Source organism: Onychomys torridus, chromosome 1 (assembly GCF_903995425.1).
Source record: "Onychomys torridus chromosome 1, mOncTor1.1, whole genome shotgun sequence".
Taxonomy (NCBI): Eukaryota; Metazoa; Chordata; class Mammalia; order Rodentia; family Cricetidae; genus Onychomys; species Onychomys torridus.
The window spans coordinates 52549795-52571375 of NC_050443.1; the positions used below are offsets into that span (position 1 = coordinate 52549795).

The 21581-nt window shown below is 39.8% G+C and overlaps 1 protein-coding gene across 3 annotated transcripts in view; it reads right to left on the reverse strand.

The window, feature by feature from the left end:
* Positions 1-21581, reverse strand: part of Mctp2 (multiple C2 and transmembrane domain containing 2) — a 240556-nt gene that overhangs the window by 13218 nt on the left and 205757 nt on the right. For all 3 annotated transcript variants that reach the window (XM_036173220.1, XM_036173212.1, XM_036173231.1), the window contains one exon: positions 12727-12836. In XM_036173220.1, the coding sequence (XP_036029113.1) occupies positions 12727-12836 (110 nt within the window). The remainder of the gene's footprint in view (positions 1-12726; positions 12837-21581) is intronic.

The following is a 21581-nucleotide window of genomic DNA, read 5'->3' on the forward strand; positions in this document are numbered from 1 at the left end:
ACTCTCTCAAGAAAATGCATAATCTAAGAAACAGGCATATCTCTGATGCCAGCCTGGTCTATAGAACAAGCTCCAAGATAGCCAGGGCTACATAGAGAAACCTTGTCTCAAAAACAAACAAACAAGAACAACTATTGGGGAATATTATTTTAAGGTATGTTACTTTTGTTTGTGTTGCATTTGTTTAACTCTGTGAAGCTGGGTTACTGTGCCTGTCTAAAACACCTGATGGTCTAATAAAGAGCTAAAAAGCCAACAGCAAGGCAGGAGAAAATATAGGTGGGGCTGGTAGGCAGAGAGAATATATAGAAGGAGAAATCTGGGGAGAGAGAGGAAGTAGCCAGAGAAGGAGGAGGACTCCAGGGGCCAGCCACCCAGCTACAAAGCCAGCCACAGAGTAAGAGTAAGATTTACAGAAGTAGGAGAACAGGGAAAGCCCAGAGGCAAAAGGTAGACCAGGTAATTTAAGGAAAGCTGGCAAGAAATAAGCCAAGCTAAGGCCAGGCATTCATAATTAAGAAAAAGCCTCCATGTGTGATTTACTTGAGCGCTGGGTGGCAGGTCCCCCAAAAGAGAAAAACAAACAACAACATATGATAGGGTTTAGAAAAGAGGTATAGAATACAATAGGATATTGTTTCATTGACCATGTTTGATTCTTATAATGGATACATTGTGAAATAAAATAAAACTAAAGCAAATGTAAATATCAAACTGTAATTCTGAATACTTGTTAATAGTGGAAACAAAATGAGCAGACTACCTTACACAAACATCCATAGTTAGGGATTAACACATGACCTTTTGACCTTTGCGGATTATGTGCTAATACTGTGCAATTAAAAACTGTTTTCTGTTGAACATTCTTTAGCCCAAAGTAAAACTATAAGTAATATAGCCAGCTTCTCTCTGCTTCATTCGCATTTTATAAATGCAAACCTGACAAGCTTCATCTACCTCACAGTGATACTCAGACAAGCCAATCAATTGACAAATACAAAACCCTTAAAACACTGTGTGAATTGTTTTGCTCTCATGCTAACATGTCATAAATATCAGAAGGAATCTAACTATATCAGCTAGCAAGTCTGAAGACTAATAAAACATTTTAAAATATATGAATTCAATTTTTAAGGATTCATGATTCACTTTCTAGCAATAAAATCACATATTCTTAAAAGAGTAAAATAGTAGACAAATGATCTGAAAAAAGTTTTTTTGGAAAGATACTAGGCCACCATTCAGCTGTCATGGAATTAAGAAAATAAAATAAAAAGTTTAACTCAATTCCAAAGTCATTATTCTACCAATTATTTTTTTAAATCAAATACTGGGACTTTCAGCTTGTTTCTGTTACCTGAGTGAGGGACAGAATAAGAAAAGCATAGCACCTCCCTAAGTTAAGAATTAAGTAGGAAATCGTGGCATAAAGCACATGTATTCACAGTAAGAATAAGTGTGAAACAGAGTGAACGAAAGGAGGAAGAACAGAAAGAAAATCCATGTAAATGGGGTGGGGACTAGATAGATACTGTCAGAACCTGGGGTCCAAGAAGACAGGACTGCCACTTGAGGTTAGGTTACTTGTACAGACTGAAAAGATTTGAAAACAATAACAAAACAACACAACACACACACACACACACACACACACACACACACACACACACACACATCAAACCAAACAAACAAGCAGACAACCCAAGATTCTCAAGTTGGTATTTGCCCAAGGTGACCCATGGCAAAATCCTCGCCAGCAGTAAGTCTGACCAGTTCAGACATCTGAGCACCCCAACACATCGATCCAAAGAATGGAGGTTCACAGCTGATGCCAAAGGGCACCTGGCTCCCTCAGTAAAACCCAGCAGGAACTGGAGAAAACACATTCTGAGATAGACTTCAGATGTTGAGACCAACTTGCCATGTTTGCTATATAAACAGCCATGGTTAATATGGAAAAGTCATTAGAAAATAACAAGCCATTAAAAAAATTAAGTCATTTAAAAATCAAGAATGGACACCTGGAGCTCCTCCTGGGGCCTGGCCGAGGATCTCTGCATCCACTTCCATCAGTTATTGGATGAGAGTTCCAAGACGACTGCTAGGGTGTTTAGGCATCTGATCACCAGACTAGGTCAGATCAGGCCCTCCCTCAACCACTGCCAGCAGTCTACAGAGGATATATCATTGTGGATTTCTGGGGACCTCTCGAGCACTCTGCGTATTCCTGTTCTCATGTGGTCTTCAAGAAGAAGGAGGGACTGCAAGAGCGTGAATTGTTGAGTCCAAAATTGCAAAAAGCACAGGGACAAATAGCCAATCGAATGGAAGCACATGAATTATGAGCCAATGGCTGTGGAGCCCCCAGCTGGATCAGGCCCTCTGGATAAGTGAGACAATTGAATAGCTTGATCTGCTTGGGAGGCTCCCAGGCTGTGGGACCAGGACCTGTCCTTGGTGCATGAGCTGGCTGTTTGGAACCTTTGGCTTACACAGGGACACATGCTCAGCCTGGAAGGAGGTGACAGGACCTGCCTGTACTGAATCCACCAGGTTTAAATGAGTCCCCAGTGGTATCTTGGTCCTGGAGGACAAGGGAATGGAGGGGAGGGGCTGGGGGGAAGGTGGGGTGTGGGCGGGAGGGGGGGAGGACAGGGGAACCCATGGCTGATGTATAAAATTAAAACACATAATAATAATAATAATAATAATAATAATAATAATAATAAAATCAAGAATGAGTCAAGTACTTAAAAATCAGAGATTTAGAAGTCCAATGTGCCACAAATTATATAAAATACCTTGGGGTTACGCTAACTAAGCATGTGAAGGACCTATAAGACAAGAACTTTAAGTCCCTGAAAAAAGAAATTGAAAAAGAAGATGTCAGAAAATGGAAAGATCTCCCATGCTCATAGATAGGCAGGATTAACATAGTAAAAATGGCAATCTTACCAAAAGCAATCTACAGATTCAATGCAATTCCCATCAAATTACTAACACAATTCTTCACAGATCTGGAAAGAATAATACTCAACTTCATATGGAAAAACAAAAAACCCAGGATAGCCAAAAGAATCCTGTACAATAAAACAACCTCTGGAGGCATCACAATCCCCGACCTCAAGCTCTACTATAGAGCTACTGTAATAAAAACAGCTTGGCACTGGCATAAAAACCAATATGTGGACCAATGGAATCAAATTGAAGACCCTGACATTAACCCACACACCTATGAACATATAATTTTTGACAAAGAAGCCAAAAATGTACAATGGAAAAAAGAAAGCATCTTCAACAAATGGTGCTGGCATAACTGGATGTCAATGTGTAGAAGGCGGCAAATAGATCCATATCTGTCACCATGCACAAAACTTAAATCCAAGTGGATCAAAGACCTCAACATAAATCCAGCTACTCTGAACCTGATAGTAGAGGAAGTAGGAAGTACTCTTGAACGCATTGGCACCGGAGATCACTTTCTAAATATAACACCAGTAGCACAGACACTGAGAGAAATAATCAATCAATGGGACCTGTTTGAAACTGAGAAGCTTTTGTAGAGCAAAGGACACAGTCAACAACACGAAGCGACAGCCTACAGAATGGGAAAAGGTCTCCACCAACCCCACATCTGACAGAGGGCTGATATCCAGAATATATAAAGAACTCAAGAAATTAGACATCAAAATGCCCAACAGTCCAATTAAGAAATGGGCTATAGAGAATTCTCCAGAGGAAGTTCAAATGGCTGAAAGATATTTAAGGAATTGCTCAACATTCCTAATTATCTGGGAAATGCAAATCAAAATGACTCTGAGATACCACCTTACACCTGTCAGAATGGCTAAGATCAAAAGCACAGAAGACAGCTTATGCTGGAGAGGATGTGGAGCAAGGGGAACTCTCCTCCACTGCTGGTGGGAATGCAAGCTTGTACAGCCGCTTTGGAAATCAATATGGCGCTTCCTTAGACTATTGCGAATCCATCTCCCCCAAGACCCAGCTATGGCACTCTTGGGCATATACTCAAGGAATGCTCAATCATACCACAAGGGCATTTGCTCAGCTATGTTCGTATCAGCTTTGTTTGTAATAGCCAGAACCTGGAAACAACCTACATGCCCTTCAACTGAAGAATGGATAAAGAAAATATGGTACATATACACAATGGAGTACTACTCAGCAGAGAAAAACAATGACATCATGAGGTTTGCAGGCCAATGGATGGATCTAGAAAAAATCATCCTGAGTGAGGTAACCCAGACTCAGAAGGACAAACATGCTATGTACTCACTCATAGAAGGATACCAGGTGTAAAACAAAGATGACTAGACTGCTTCACAACTCCAGGGAGGCTACCTAGAAAACAGGACCCTAGGAAAGACCCAAGGATCACCCAATGACAGAGAAATGGATGAGATCTCTATGAACAACCTGGATGACAGTGGGAGTAATGAAGGGCAAGATTTGAGAGAAAGAAAGCTTAGGGGAGCAGGAGATCCCAACTGGATCAAGAACAGAAAGGGAGAATGAGTAATAACAGACCATGATAAATGAAGACCACATGAGAATGGGAATAGGCAGAGTGCTCGAGAGGTCCCCAGAAATCCACAGTGATATATCCTCTGTAGTCTGCTGGCAATGGTCGAGAGAAAGCCTGATGTGACCTAGTCTGGTGATCAGATGCCTAAACACCCTAACAGTCGTCTTGGAACTCTCATCCAATACTGATGGAAGTGGATGCCGAGATCCTCAGCCAGGCCCCAGGTGGAGCTCCAGGTATCCAACTGTCAAGAAAGGGGAGGGTCTGCAAGAGCGTGAATTGTTGAATCCAAGATTGCAAAAAGCACAGGGACAAATAGCCAAATGAATGGAAGCACAGGAATTATGAACCAAAGGCTGTGGTGCCCCGCAGCTGGATCAGGCCCTCTGGATAAGTGAGACAATTGAATAGCTTGATCTGCTTGGGAGGCACCCAGTCTGTGGGACCCAGACCTGTCCTTAGTGCATGAGCTGGCTGTTTGAAACCTTGGGCTCACACAGGGACACTTTGCTCAGTCTGGAAGGAGGTGACAGGACCTGCCTGTACTGAATCCACCAGGTTTAAATGAATCCCCAGGGGTGCCTTGATCCTGGAGGACATGGGAATCGAGGGGAGGAGCTGGGAGGAAGGTGGGGGTGGACTCGGGAGGGGGGAGGACAGGGGAACCCATGGCTGATGTATAAAATTTAAAACGCATAATAATAAAGTAAAAAAAAATCAGAGATTTAAATCTAAACGTCTTAGTAACCATATGAAATTTGAATCAAGTATATGCTACGATGGAAAGAAATCAAGTGTTAGATGCAGGAGAAGAAAGATCAGAAACAATGTGAGCTATCTTGAAAGAAAATAATTGAACATGAAACTAACAAAGAAAAGCTGGCATAACTACATCTATGTAAGTCAGCAAGACAGTAAAATTTCATTAGTAATAAATAGGTTACTTCTTAATTATTAATAATGTAACTACTTCAATGTGTAAAAACAGAGAACAGTGCATCAAGAATACAGAAAACAAAGAAACAAAGTTTAAGAAGAGATTGGTGCTAGTCATAGCGGATTGTTTTGACAGATCTCTAAGTAACTATTAGAAGAAATCCACCAAAAAACAAAGAGTACATACAAGATACGATGATAGCAATTTGAACTTGGGAAGTAGATGAGGGATAATCCACCCAATCTGCTTACTAAGCCTTCATGAAAAAATTATGGAAGTAAGCTATTGTTGGACCAATATTTTCTGAACATAAAGGAATGAAATTACAATCTATCAACAAAAAAAAATGTATGGAAAATTTCCATAGTAACCTAAATTAAACATCGCACTTCTTAGCCAAGGAAGAAATCAAGATAAAAATCAGAAAATGGCATTAGCTAAATGCAAATGATTATTGTTACAATCTAAAATGACTGTTAAAGGGGGTTAAAGCTGTGATTACAGGAAAGTGTAGAAGATTAAATCTTTACATTAACAAGAAAGATTGACAGTAAGTGATATAATTGCCAAGTGTCAGAAAAAATATCAATGAATGAAGATCACAGAAAGTGCTGAGGAAATGTAGGCAATGAAAGAGAAAAAGGAAGCAGAGATTCATGAAGGCAAATAAGTGTTCCTTCTAAAGACTAATAGATACGTCTTTGTCAAGGAAGGAACGAAGGAAAAACAACTATCAAATATAGTGGAAGATGCTAGGACAGATCTTACTAACATATGAAAAAGTAGAACATGCAGGACTAAAATGGCTCAGTAAAGTAAAAGTGCTTGCTGGGCCACATAGAGATCTGAGTTTAAATCCTTAGTACCCACGTAAAAAGCCAGGCATGGTTAGATGTGCCTGTAACCCCAGAATCGAGTGAAAACAGGCAGAACCCCAGAGCTTGCTGGTCAACCAGCCCAGCAGAAATAGAAAGCTTCCAGTTTAGTGGCAGACCCTGGTCAAGGCAATAAGGAGTTGAGCCATAGAATAAGACATTGGATATTCTGCTCTATCCTCTACATATGACCATCCCTCTACACATATGCATAAACCACATACATTTATGAACACACACACACACAATAGAAAATAGTAAAACATTCAAATTAAGTTAACTAACCTCTAAGAGTTAAAAATTAATAAAAATTTAAGTTATAGAAAAATTACAGCTTATAGAAACATAAATTATAGGAAAAACAGAATGACATATATATATATATATATATATATATATATATATATATATATATGATGAATATTTAATTAAAAGCCTTAAGAAAAAAAACTGTACTCCCAGATGCCTCAAAAACAAATTCTCTCAAATATGAAGGGAAGTGACAATTCTCCAACTCCATCAAATACTTCAAGAATAGAAGAGGGTAAACACAACCGGAGTCTTCTATTCATGAGGAATTTTGAAGAACAGAAAACTAACTGGCCACAGTATTAATCACAGCTGTGAAATCTTAGGCATGTGTATATGTCATAAATTCCAGCAATAAAGAGGGAGAAAGTAATATATGAGGGCACTGTATCACAAAACACAGGAAGTTTATTTCAGGGTGGTGAGCTTGGCATCCCATCTAAAAATCAACCACAATACTTTAATATATTAGCAAAAAGAAAGGATCTGGTATGTGAATCATCCCCACGAAGATGCAGAAAAAACATGTTTGATAAACTCAGCTCATGTGCACAAGGAAACTGAGAGACAAGGCAGCACTAAAGTAATGCTTCTTGTCTTTACAAAACCCTATAGCAGAAGTCCTCTCTAGGGGTGCTCTGTTGGAGGCTTTCACTGTGAGAGAGAGGAAGCAATCTCCACCAAACTCATTCTGATCTCTACAAACTCATTGTCTTGTAGCCATGAGCAATGCTCCAAACCAAACTAAGACACACAGGCACTGCTATAAAAGGATGAAAAGGTTTCTTATGTGATAGGCAGATCTAATAGAAAATCCAAAATCCATTTCATACAAGAAGTGCACTAACAAAACTTACCAAGGTCATTAGAAATGAAGTCTGTGGAGGAAAATGTATTTTACTTCAAAACATCAGGAAGGAACAGTTAGTGAATAAAATCTTTTTTTTTAATGCAATTAAAAGTATAACAAACAAATCAAGAAAGTGGGAATAATGTCTCCCACACTTCGGTGTCAAAGCTCTATGAGGGAGATTAGGATAGTCAGGAATGATGGAGGAAGCCACCAATTCATGTGACCTTAACATTTGTGTGTATCCATAGAAGGCATGCAATGAATGTATATGTATGGCAAAGTCCAGAGTTCTGGTGGTTGTCTTCTGTAGCACACTCAAGGTAGAATAACATTGGTCAATGCAGCTTGCCTATCTTGAAATCAAATAATTAATGAAACATTTTCATAGACTTGAGTCATTTTCTTGAGTTGGGGGCTCTCCAAATTCTTGTTGTGGGGGGAGAAAAGCTAACCTTCTTAATATGAGCTCACCCCATGTGAAGATAGTGTTTTGTACATTTCAAGGCACTTAGCAAAAATGATTAGGACACTGCCCAGTAAGTTGAGTGCAGTTCTTTCCCGTGGTGCTCACTCCATGCTGTTTTGGGGTGAATTCATGACAAATTCAATGGTTACTTTTTTCTTAGGCTGGGACAAGTGAATCCCTCAGATACCTCCACTTTTAGAAACACAAACTACTGGCCACACATTCCTGTAGATTTTTCTCTTATGGTATATTCAACAAGATGGCCTCACGTGCCATGTGCACTGTTCTCATGGTAGCTTGCTAATGTTCTTCTAGGTGTTTGCCCTTTATTCTTTGTCCTTTTTAGCATGTTTCTCTCAGGGTAAACATGAAATGTGCAAATGTCATTCTGCTGAATTCCCTGTGGTTCTAGCTATGCTTAACCTGCTTTCTCAACACCACTTCCTGGTGAAGACAGTCCTATGTTATACAAATGTGTCGTCTACACTCTAGACCAGTGGTTCTCAACCTGCAGGTCGCAGCCCTTCTGGGGGTTGAATAACCCTTTCCCAGGGGTCACTTAAGACCATTGGACAATAGGCATATTTACATTATGATTCATAATAATAGCAAAATTACAGTTATGAAATAGCAATGAAAATAATTTTATGGTTAGGGGTCATCACAACATGAGGAAGTATATTAAAGTGGTCCCAGCATTAGGAAAGTTAATAACCACTACTCTAGACCCTCTGCGGAAATGAGTCCCTAGGCTTCCTTAAACTTAGCAACTCTTTGAAGCTTTGCCTAGATGCTCAAGGACATGGGGTTGGAACCATCATTCTTCAAGGAACATTCAGTATACTCAGCTCTTCAGACCATCTGACCTATTCTCTAGGAGAGTGTAGTGCTGACCAAGAGTTTCAACATGCTATGTAAACATATTTGAAATTCGAATATACTAGAAAAAGTAAAGAGAAAATAAAGCAGGAAGAGTAAACTACTGTTTCTCCCATGTATATATACAGCACTGGTGACAATCTTCCAGAAAGTAGCATGGAAGCCTTGCTCTAAGAGTTTCATGTAAAATGCTCCTTGTTGCCAAAGGCTGGGTAGAAGTTTTCTTGGTTTGTAAGCACAGAATTACAATAGAATTCCAAGAGTGTGACACATGACATCTCACTTGAATGCCCAGCAGAGACTTTAAGGTCACTGTAATAATGAATAGGCAAAGAATTAATAGGAGTCGAGCCCATAAGCCTTCCTGGGTTGCAGCTGGGCACAACAGTGCTCTGTTCATTCCTGTAAACACGTTCCGGGCATGGCCACCACAGCTGTGCTAGGCACAGCTGCCCCTCAAAAGCACTGTAGAGATGGGAGCCTGCTTAAATCACTCTGCCCTCTTCTCCCATCAGACACATTTCCTTTTACATTATCAGCCACACAACAGCTACATTTGTGTTTTAGAGATGTTTAAGGATGGAGACAGTTGGACCAAACATCATCTTCCTTCCTCGGCCTTGCCCCCACTCCACATCCTCTTATCCTTCTGGCTTCCAGTACATTCTTCATTCTACACCCCCCACCACCCAGGGACTTTTTTTTTTTTTTTTCTGTCTGCTCAAGGCCTTTTGTGATGTGCCTTGCTTCCAGGCATCACCACTTTTCTCCCTATCCCATGCTCATATTTCTTTCCCCATCTCTCCCTGTATTTTCTACAACAGTAGTTGTGGACCCAGAAAGACCACTGGAAAACACATGTATATTACTGTTCATAACTGTAGCAAAATTACAGTTGTGAAGTAGTGACAAAAATGGTCAAGGGTCACCCCAACATGAGGAACTCAATTAAAAGGGTGCAGCTTTAGGAAGGTTGAGAACCACTGTTTTATGTTTGGATTTGAGTCTATGCACAGGGTGCCCATCTGCTGTGGCCCCCATCCCCCTTTTGCCAAACTATCTTCTCCAATTCTTTGAGATTGCTTAGTTGCTTCTTCAGTCTTGCCTTCTAGATCCCTCTCTTTTAAGTCACTTTCTGTGCTTGTCAAGCTTCCCGTAGTATCCTACCTGGCTCTTACCTACTAAAGCTAAACAATTATATTTGGCTATTACTATTTTTTCTCTCTTACTGAAAACAACAACAACAAAGATTCTTAAGGAGTGATAGTATTACTGTATAACAGTAACAGAAGCAGGTTCAAGTCCAAGCTCCTCCAAGGCTTATTGACTGGGATCCTGGATTACAAACTGAGTCACTCTCTTCAGGATCTCTGGCTTTACTAGCAATTCTTTACCATGCTCTGCTAGGAACTACTCCGTTCAACGCTGGGTGATTCTACAAAACATTCATTATATAAATGGCTGTGCACAATGGCTGGCTAGCATGTCACCATCTGATGCTACTGTTACTGCTACAGCTACTATGTACACACTGTCCTCTCAGCAAAATAAGCTAATAGAGACTTATCCACTCTCCCCATTGTATGTTACTATTCCATATGCTTCAGGGCAACATTTGCAAAGCTAATCTAAGGCATGATTTGTTAATCATGTGAAATCTAGGAAAACAGATAAAGTGTCAACATCTGTCGGCACAAAGCCTCACTCTAATTCCTTTCTCTTAAGATATTAGGAATGAAAAATACACTGTGTAAATTTAATAGAAACCTGTGCATTTGAAAGTGTTTGGTTTTCAAATTTTACTTTTCTTAATTGTGAGCATGTGTGCATTTGTGTGTGTCTGGTTGTGGGTATGTACAAGGGAACACAGATGGGTGTTCCACTGAGGACAGACCTGTCAGATTCCCTGGAGCTGGAATTAAAGGCAATTTTTAGTTGCCTAATGTGAGTTCTGAGAACTGAACCTGGCTCCTCTGGAAGAGCAGCAGGTACTCTCAACCACTGGGCCCTCTCTCTAGCCCCTAAACATCATTTTTGACTTAGTTTTAACCAAATATGCATTCTGCTAAGTACACGGCTTATACTTGTAATTGTAGCACTCAGTAGGCTGAGGCAGGAGAGCTGCCATGTGTAACAGGCCAACTTGGACTACATAGTCATGTCTTGCCAGCCTGGGATACATAGTAAGTTTCAATCAGTCAAAGCTACAGAGAGATTATGTGTCCGTATGTCAACAGGAACAACAGAAATTACTACCCTGATAATAAAATGTTGTTCACTGGCAATGACTTTGAACTTCTACTTGAAAACCCACAGTATTCACAGAAGACACATATTTATTATATATACTCGCTGATGTTAACCATCACTTGGGATTCACCCGCATTTTTATGTAGAAATTTTCTCTGGGTACTTAACACTAGTTGAAATTTCTTTACTTCTACAATTTCAAAACTAGTATCCACTTTAGGTAATTAGAATAACCTACACAGATACAATCAATAACATGAATATGGATTTACAAAACATAGATGCTACAATTCTGGATCAGAGAAGGAACAAAATCTGCTGATAACCTAAAGAAAACAGTTAAAACTCACGTGTCACACCAGACGAAGATGCCCTTATACACATTGATGCTGCATGAAATGAAACCAAAAACATAGATCCTAGCCTGAACCTAGCCTCCATTAAAAGAGTGGAGTGCTTTGACCAAAAAGTAAAGGGTAGCACATTAAGGGCTGGACTGAGGAAATGTGCCCTGCCTTCCTTTTCACTTCTTTTCTTTTTTCTTTCTCTCTTTCTTTCTTCCTTCCTTTCTTTCTCCTGGCTTGTTTTTTGCTTGCTTTTATGAAGAAAACTGCATGGGGGACATATCATACCTACTCATTTATATAACAGTAGTAAAAAACAGAGGAACTGTTTCTGGTCATAGTACACTAGGGTGAAAGATGTTTTCTCTAGCACGTTAAAGAAAGTAAAACTAATCCAGTATAACCATGGGAGCTATGAAGTAATTTCACGTCACCCCACCCTACTACTAGTTGTGTACCTTTTTTGGAGAAGTAAGAAAATGTATTCTAATCATTTACTAGATTCTTGGATTCAGATGTAAAAACCCTTCATAGCACATTTGCTCCCCTCTGATTTCTGAATAAAGTACCCTATTTTTTAAATCCAGGACTTTTTGCCAAAACCAGCATATTTCTGGAAGTGAAAAGGGGCATTATTAATAGTCCTGCTCACAGAGACAGAGGCAGATAGGATCTGCATGGGTCTGTACCAGATCCTCTGCATATATATTATGGCTTTCAGTTTAATGTTTTCTTGGGATTCCTGAGTTGTGAATGAGTGGGTCTCTGATTCTTATGTCTTCTCTTGGGATCTTTTCCTTCTTTTGGTTTATTCTATCCAAATTCAATGTGATGTTTTTTGTTTTATCTTATTATATTTTAGTTTGTCATGTTTGGTTGTTAGCTCTCAGAAGTCTGTTCTTTTCAAATGAGAGACAGAAAGGGTGTGGATCCAGGTGGGAGGGGAGGTTGGGAGGAAGGGGAGAGAGTAAAGGAAGGAGAAAGTGTAATCAGGGAGCATTATGTGAGAAAAGAACCTGTTTTCAATAACAGGGAAAAAGAGTTGTGCTCAGACTAGTGTAAACTGAGCCATGTCTTCACCCCAGTTCTGAAGTACCCTGCGTCTGAGAACCTGCCAAGCCCAAAGGATAAGGCAGCTAAGGTCGCTCCCAGTTTGTGTAGTACCATTGCTTTCCTCCTCACTTACAGGATCCCATACCCTCCTTACCCCAGCATCCTATGGGTGCCAGGTCTAGTTCATACACCACTGCCCATTGACAGAACTTACTTCTTAATTCTTTCTCCAAATGAAGCAACTTCCTCCAAGATGTTCTGGACAGTGGAAACAATATCCTGTACCATATAGATTCTCTCAATTAGTCCCTTTTTCTCAGATTCCTAGGAAACATAAAAAGCAAGATTTATATTAGCTACTTAAAAACAAAGCAAAACAGTTATTTCAAGAGAACAGCCACATTTTCTGAAAATGTGTATTGTTCCAGGATATAAAGGCCTGTTCACTCTTCTGGTTACTCACACTCACACTGTGAGCCCCTATCACTGTCTTAGGATCCATAGATGATAAGAGGGTGGTCCATGGGACCAGAGGCTTCAGGTCCCTGCAGAGAATTCTGCAATTGCTTCAGCATGGCCATCTTGTTTCCCCTCCGTCCTTAGGTTATCTAAAGTACATCAAAGCCTCTTCTATGACAGTGCTGCAGATGGGCCTCACAATAAGAACAGCACCCTTTGGAGGCACACACAATACATTTCTGAGTACTGTGACTTCTTATGTAAACTGTTGCATCTTAATTGTGTTTCCAACACACTGCAGATATCTGAAAAACTTCTGTTGTCCTTGGGCAGTTATGTCAGGAACAGAGTAAGTGCCCTCAGAGACACGTTATAGGCAGCTGGACTGCAGAGGTCTATTGTCACAGCCTGCAAGCAGATCTGACATTATACTGTGATTACTCATGAAGCTGGAATACTACATAACCTTATCTTCTTTAGTCATCATTTCTTTATGTAAAATGGAATTCTGCTGTCTAACTTGTTACCTCTAACTTGTATATAGAAGATCTTCAATATATCTTACTAAGATAAGTAGCTATAACACTATAAACATAATTTAGTAATTACTCCGATGCCCAAGGAAGGGAAATTCCTACACTGATATTTTTACACTATTGCTTGGCTTGTGTTCTTCCCTACTATTGTTTCTCTGCATCAATTCAGCCTATTGCTAAATACAGCAAGGATCTTTATCAAACTTTCTTATTGAGAATGCTATTTGGGTTAGAGTTATGATAAATCACCATGTATACAATCCTAAGGGAACACTCCTAGGATATTCTCTATCCTGCAAAAGAAAGAAAAACAAACAAAGAAATTCATTTTCATCTTCTTTTTCTGCTTCATTTAAATAGAGTCATAAATAGAATGAGGAAGCTAGCACTCTCTGTGGTGTTTGCAGGTAATACACCAATAGGGCAGTGTATTTATATAGAGAGAGGGTTTATGAAACCCTCAGGGGTTACAGTAGTACCTACCCCACCATTTGGTACAGAAGGAAACACTGAGATTATTGCTTCTTCTTGCAATGGCAGCTTTGTGAGACAGTTTCACTCTCTCTCTTAATTTTAATTTATTTTCCACTATCATTCCTTAACCAGTTTGTGCTAAAAATTAGACATGCTGCTAAGGCGACCTCATTCATACTCAGCAACCCACAATTGCCTATGAATAGACACAATAGTCAAAACCCATCTCTGTCTGCTACAAAAACCCCATGTTTACAAAGGAGCATTCCAAGGCTCTGGGACGCTTGACCCAAAGAGCAAAGGAGCTTCCCCCTTGCAGCAGCATTGACTTTAGGTCAAAACAATTTCTTGGAAAATGACTCAAATTTCCGTGTGCCTCAATTTTCTAAGAGACTCCCCATTCTTATTGTTTGATTCCCCACCACCACCAAAAAAAAAAAAAAAAAAAAAAAAAAAAAAAAAAAAACCAGCCAAAACTTAAGGTTCTGATAGGAAGAAAGTGTTAATTAGTACAGCAAACTCATGAAGGATTGTGACAGCATCCTTTCAGTTTTTAAATGAATTTGACATTTTGCTGTGAGTATTTGGTATCCACAGATAAGACTCAGACTTGCATTTTTTTTTTTTTTTTTTTTGAGTCAGAGTAATCAAGATCCGGTACTTTTTAAATTATTTATCAACTAAGTCACTTTGATTATACTAGCCTAATTATAAAATGATTTCACTTTATTTTCATAGTGCATTGTTTCAAAAAACCATATATATGTATACATTAAAATGGAAAAGTCTTCATGTTGGTTGAGTATTTGGAAGTGACACATGAAGAAGGTCGTCTATGATCCAAACACTCAACTGCACTCAATAAACACACTCTATTTGCAGCTGCTATCATATGTCACAGGATGTCTGTCCATTCTACAGACTTTTGTCTTCTCATTTCTACTATCCACAAAGGTGTTCTTAACTATCTTCAGAGTTGAACTTAATGGTCATTTCATCGGCATCCTAATTGACACCACTGCAGATAAAATTAAAAGAAACTTTCTCAACAATAACTTAGGTACTCTCAAAAACTCACAAGCATGACAGAAGATAGTTTAAATTCTGTACTGTAATATCAAATTTATATATCCAGGATATATTTTTACACCTATGGCTATGAACTTTTTCTGTTAAGTCTTTTGAAAGACAGTGCTTCCCATGAGATATTTGCTTATTTGACTATTTTATAGAATTTATTCTGAATGACCCATGGATTCACTAGTTTCTCCCATTTCTAGGTATATTTGATGTTCAAATATTTTTATCAAAACTTGTTCCATATTGTTTTGATGTAAATATTAAATATAATATTTACTTCTAAAATGGAGGCTATTAATGAATGGAAGCTGTTGGGAAAAACAGGGATGTGTGATATATCCTTTTCCTATGAAATTTATTGGTAGAGAAAGGGATCAATTCTTTCTATTCATTCAAATGAGGTGCATTACTTCATACATTCCCATGCCTCTGCAGAATCCCTACACAAGGCATTTGATGTTCATGTATGACACCGGATATGTCCAGCTGAAGGATGTATCCTCATGGTTAGATCAAGGATACCTTCTGTTATCTGAATGGCTCTGGTGGTCTTTCAACAATGTTTCTCTGTGCTGATCAAGACACAGGAAAGTGGTCTTTTTACTTTCATAGTTATACATGTGATTAACATCATCCACACCCTCCCATTGTGCTGCTCACTGGTGGAACTTATTAGACCAATAGATAAGACTAGCTCGCTCTATTTGACTATATTCTGAGGATCCAATTGCAGCAGGGACTCCTTGGGGCTAAGATTCTTTCTTGATGGAGAAATGAGTAGAATCAGTGAAAGAGCAATGGCTTATGTGTACAATAATGTCCAAGTATTACTGACACTGACCTGGGAAGCTGGCAAGTGTGTAGACATCAATCAAGGTTCTAGGTGTCATGAATGCATGAAACTGAACAGTGAAATTCAAGTTCCATGGGATTAGAGAAGCCTCCTCAGGATGCCCGCCCAAGCTGACTGCTGTCTGTCCTCTTACGTCACACCATACTTCTACCTCTTAGTCATCCAGGAACACATTTGCTCCTTTTCTGCATGCACGTCTGAAGTTATCTTTTAAGTCACCCTCTGTCAATGGACATGTCACACAGGTACCAGCATTCATCCTATTTCCTAGAGTATAGAGACAGTAAGGAATTTGTCTGTGTTGACATGAATGTGCCAATGGACTTAAACCAGGGCTGGCAACTGCTAAGATCTGGGCGCTCCATAGAAGAAGTGTCATATGTTTTGGGAGGCATTTTTAAAATTTTATTTATTTATGCATTTATTTATTATTTATTTTACATCCCAGCTGCAGTTTCTCCTCCCTATTCTCCTGCTAGTCTCTCTTCACAGCCCCCTCCGTTCCCACCCAATACACTCCTCCTTTTATTTTTAGGAAAGGGCAGCACTCCCATGAGTAGCAACAAAACATGGCATATCAACTTGCGTAAGACGAAGCACCTCCCCATGTATTAAGGCTGGACAATGCAACCCAGTATGAGGAGTAGGGTTCCAAAAGCCAGCAAAGGAGTCAGAGACAGCCCCTGCTCCTGCAGTTAGGAATTCCACAAAAGAACCAAGCTACACAACTGTAACATATATGTAGGTAGTCTTTTTTAAAAGTATCCATTCATCCAATATTTGTTCTTTCTGCCATTTGTTCTCTGTGTGTCTATGGGTTTCTGTTCTCTCTACTTTTCATACAACACATCATTTTGAGAAACCTCTAGGTGTTCCTCCCTCACATTTCCTCTGGGATTTTCTTGTGCAGCATTCATAAGAATGTATACTATTTGATGCCTTTTGAAAACATTTTTGAGGAAAGTTTCATTCCATTTTCATCCAAGAAACTGACAGGTAATCGGTGACTTTTAGATCCATAGATGAAAATTTAGATAAAATGAAAAACAAAACACCTAAGACATATGAACTCCATAGACCTGCACATTCTGGAAACACACTAATCTTTATAGTAGCCAACATTTTGCTCACTTGCTACACTGCAAAATTATGTCAAATAAGGTATACCAAATTTTACAGTTTTAAAAATAACATCTACCTATATAGCAATACACACAAAACCTTTAGTAGTATTTGCATTTGCAGGAAAGCAAAGATGTAGCTCTGAATAACAGTCTATGGAGTTGAGGGGAAGAGGGTGCTGCTCTGCTTTGGTCATGGATGAACTTTGGGTGTACAATAACTTACTTGGATTGCTGCAACAGAATACAGGAGGTGAGTGATTTACAAAGTAAAGAAGGTATTTGGCTCACAAGTCCCATGGCTGGATGATTCAAATAGCAAGGTACCAGCATTTTAGTGAGCTTCCTCTGGTAGTATTACAACATTACAGAGACACAGAAAAGGAAATTGACATTTGCAAGAGGTGCCAAGTGTTCAGGGTGCTCTCACTTCTTAACACCCCTTCTAGGAGCAAACAATCCATTCTGCAAGACCAACACTAATCCCCTCCTAGGTGTGATACCTGACATCATTACAGCTCATCACCCTTGCTTCTGCACAAGCACCCGAGGACCAGAACCTGAACCTGGTGGACTCACAGAGTCGCCACAGCAGTGAACATGATGACCTTTACCATGTGAGTCTTAGTCGCAGTTCTGAAAACCGAAACTCACATAATCTCGGCCCTCATTGCAATGGGAGGCAGGGAAGAGAAGTCTTGGTTGCTTTTCTATTGCCATCTTAAAACACCATGGCTAAAAACAACTTGAGGAAGAAAGAGTATATGTACTACAGCTTATAGTTCATCATATTGGAAAGTCAGGGCAGGAACTCAAGGCAGGAACTATACAGACACCATGGAAGAATGCCGCTTACTCACTTAGTCGGCCTGCTTTCTTACACATCTGAGGACTGAAAACCCAAGGATGGGACCTCCTACAGTAGGCTGGATCCTCCCATATCAACCATTCACCAGAAAAGGCTCCATAGCCATGCCTACAGGCTGATCTTATGGGTATAGCTTCTCAATTAAGACCTCTCTTCTAAGATATGCCTCCTTTGTACAATGTTGACAAAAACCAATCAGGAAAGAAACGTTATCACATATGTAAATTACCTGGTGCAGTAATTAACATTAACCCCTTCCCTTCAAGTAGGCAAAAAGACAAAAGATGAACAGCCTTTTGTCTAGCTTAAGGAATGCTGGGTTCAGTTTAGGTTTCTTAAGAAAGGCTGTTCTGGAACAAGTCTGTTCATGTTGCCCCGATGCTCTGAGAGATTGTCTAGCAGCTGGATGTGCATCCCGCTGGCTTTATTTACACATCTCAGATTGAACCAGGGGATGTGGTGATAACAGTTTAGCAGACACAACATTGCATCTGCTGCTGACACCACACTGCCTGGGAAGAGTAAGAGTGATTCATTCAGAAAGACAGACAGCGGCTACATGCCTCGAGTCCTTTCACTTCAGAGGCTCCTGATTCATACAGAGAACTGTGTTTAGAAAAATAGTGATGAGCGCTGGTGTGACTGCACAAATGAACAAGATGATTGCAACTGACCACATAGCCACAGCAGGTCTCCTTTATGATTATAAACCTGTAAAAGGATAGAGGCCTAAGTGAAAATCTCATGACTGAGGGGCTACTTGATGTGCAAGCACCTGTCATCAATAGCAGGCAGAGCGGAAAAAAAAAAAAAATGAAGATTTCAAATCCAGAATCCAATTTTACAAGGTTTCTTTTTGTTAGATGTGTGCATGTGATATGTGTGTCTGTGTGCATGTTGGCACATCTGTGTATGTGGATGAGGGGTGAGTGTGGAAGCAGAGGCCAGGGGTTGATATCATTGTCTTTGTCATTCTCTAACTTATATATTAGGCAGGCTTTTTTAATTGAGCCCAGGGCCTACTGCTTTGCCAGTTTAGATAGCCAGCTTGTTCTTGGGATCCAGTTTCCACGTCCCATGTGCTAATATTACAAGAAGTCTATTGTACCCTTCTGTTGTTTATGTGGATGCTGGAGATATGAACTCAGTTCCTCCTGCTTGAGTAACCAGTGACTATGGCCGCTTTTACTCATTGTTCCAGCATACCAGTTCCTGCTTCCATTTGTTTAATGCACTGTAAGAATGAGTGAAATTGACAGGAAGACAGAAACAGGACAAGGTCTGACTCTTAAAGGTGCTTATCATGTAAAGATGACTGCAAAATCACCATCTTTTAATTGTGCATTTGTTTATAGAGCACCAGAAGGTTTGAGTCTTTGGCTGAGTTTTAAAGAGAGTCGAAAGAAGGATCAATAATGTGCCTGTGGCATAACATAGCTGCTCACTCTTTTAAAGCAAACAAAGCACAAGGAATGTATCAGGCGAGCTTTCCTTCCTCAAGGCCTTGTTGCCTACCCTGTCTCTCTAGTGAACACAGCTCCATAGGTGCAATAAAGGAGCTTTGAGCCTCTGGGAGAGAATTAACACCATCAAAATGAATTTACAACTGAGAATTAATTATATAATCAGTGTGTTACTTTAAATTTTCCCTGCTCGTTCTGATTTAGAAAACCACTCATTTCTCTATTAATTATCTAAGCAAAACCAGGGAGATATTCCTGAAAACTGACCTTGTCAGGAAAAATATTTTTGACATGCTTAAAAATTGAGTGGTGTTTGTCAAAGAATGCTTACAAGTCCCCAAAGGATCAAGGCACAAAAAAATTCATCTCAAGATCCTCCCAGTAATACCAGCCACCCAGATGAAAGATGTCAAACTGAGACTTTAGACAAGGGAATGGATTGCCTATTTTAATTCATTGAATATCAGAAGCCTGTAATTTGAAAATTTGAATGATCAACATCAGAAATTGATTGAGTGGCATTTAGCATGAAAAAATCTTTATATCTGTGCTAATGAGGATGAAGAAACAGTATTTCTGCTACACAAGATTAAAAATTATTCCCTAGGAAGCCTAGCTTTACAAACTGGGAATGGACTTCAGGATTTCACCCCATGAGGCACGTTCATGTGCACAAGGAGAGTCAATATCATGGTGCATGCTATTAAAACTGGGGACTTGGGTAGAAGCTCATGGGAAAGCTTGCCTGGAGCACACAGCTGTAAAAACCAAAAAGGTCCTGTCTTTCCAAGTAGAAGGGAAGGACCAACACCCAAGGATGTTCTCTGATGGTTATGAGTGTATTGTGGTGATATATCCAGAGCCATAAACATGCGTGCACAAAGATGGCATTAGATTTATTTATTTTTATCTTATATGTCTTGTGTTTTCACCCACATGTATTTCTGTGCACCACATTAGAATCCTCTGCAGTGGAGTTACAGGCATTGCAAATTGTCTTGTGGACTCTGGATTGATCCCACTGGGTCCTCTGGAAAAGTAACTGGTGCTCTCAACCACAGAGCTATCTTTCCAGCCTCAAAGACTATGTTTTAATCGGAGGAGGAGGCAATATATGCTCTTTCTGGAAAGTACTTTGTCCCAAGTATATTTTTCTCTTTGAGAAATGAGTACAAAACTGCTCAAGTTTTGAATCAATGCTGATTCTAAGCGTCTTTATTCTGCTTTAACCATCTGATCTTCACAAAGAATTCTACCCTGGTGTTATCAACATGTGCTTTTGCCTTGAAACAGGGGTCTTGTCTGCTGTCAAATGAAAGGGTGAGAAAAGGACAAGGCACAATCCCCAACATCCTGAGACAGATACTGGATACTTTTCAGACACAACTGAAAAGGTGGCAGCAGTCCATAATTTTGGCAACTCAAAGGCTGGGTGGAGTGATTCCATTATCCCTTCCCTGGGCCAGCTGACAAATAGATGCTGCCACAAGGTAAAGAGGACTCACAGCTTCTGGAGTCAGGGCTACTGCAGACAGATGCACAGTAAGTGATGGCTTTGTTGCATGGATCCTTTATCCTCCTCCTAGTTAGGAGAGGGAGGGGACTACTGGGTAAGATATTCATCTGATTAAGAACAGTAAAACATAGGGCTGGGGATATGACTCAGTTAGTAAAGCACCTGTCATCCTAGTGTGAGAATGTTGGATTGGGTCCCCAGAAATAAACCTAAAAGGCCAGGTATGACAGCACTCATCTGGAAAGGAGTTAGTGGGGTGAGACAGGCAGATGGATCCCTGAAGCTCATTGGCTGGCTTATCTAGCTGAATTGATAAGCCTAAGGTTCAATAAGAAACCTTGTCTCAGAAAATAAAAGATGGAGAGAGAGTAGAAAAGACATCTGACATTGACCCCTGGCCTCCACACTTGAGTGTGCACATATCCACAACAGTAAGTACATAATGCACATACACACAAATTAAAAAAGCTAAAAGTAATTCTTATATGCTAAAACTTGACCCAAACATCAGCTCCTATAAGCAGGCCTAATTCCCTCAACATTTCATCCCAAATGCCTCAACTGTTTCCTAACTTGGTGCAAAGGTGACTCATCCAATATCGTGGTTCTCATGGGAGCACCAGTGTGGCCATGGAATTTATATTCACAAGAATCTGCTACAGAGAAAAAAAATAAGCAAATGCTGCTGCTGTTGCTTCA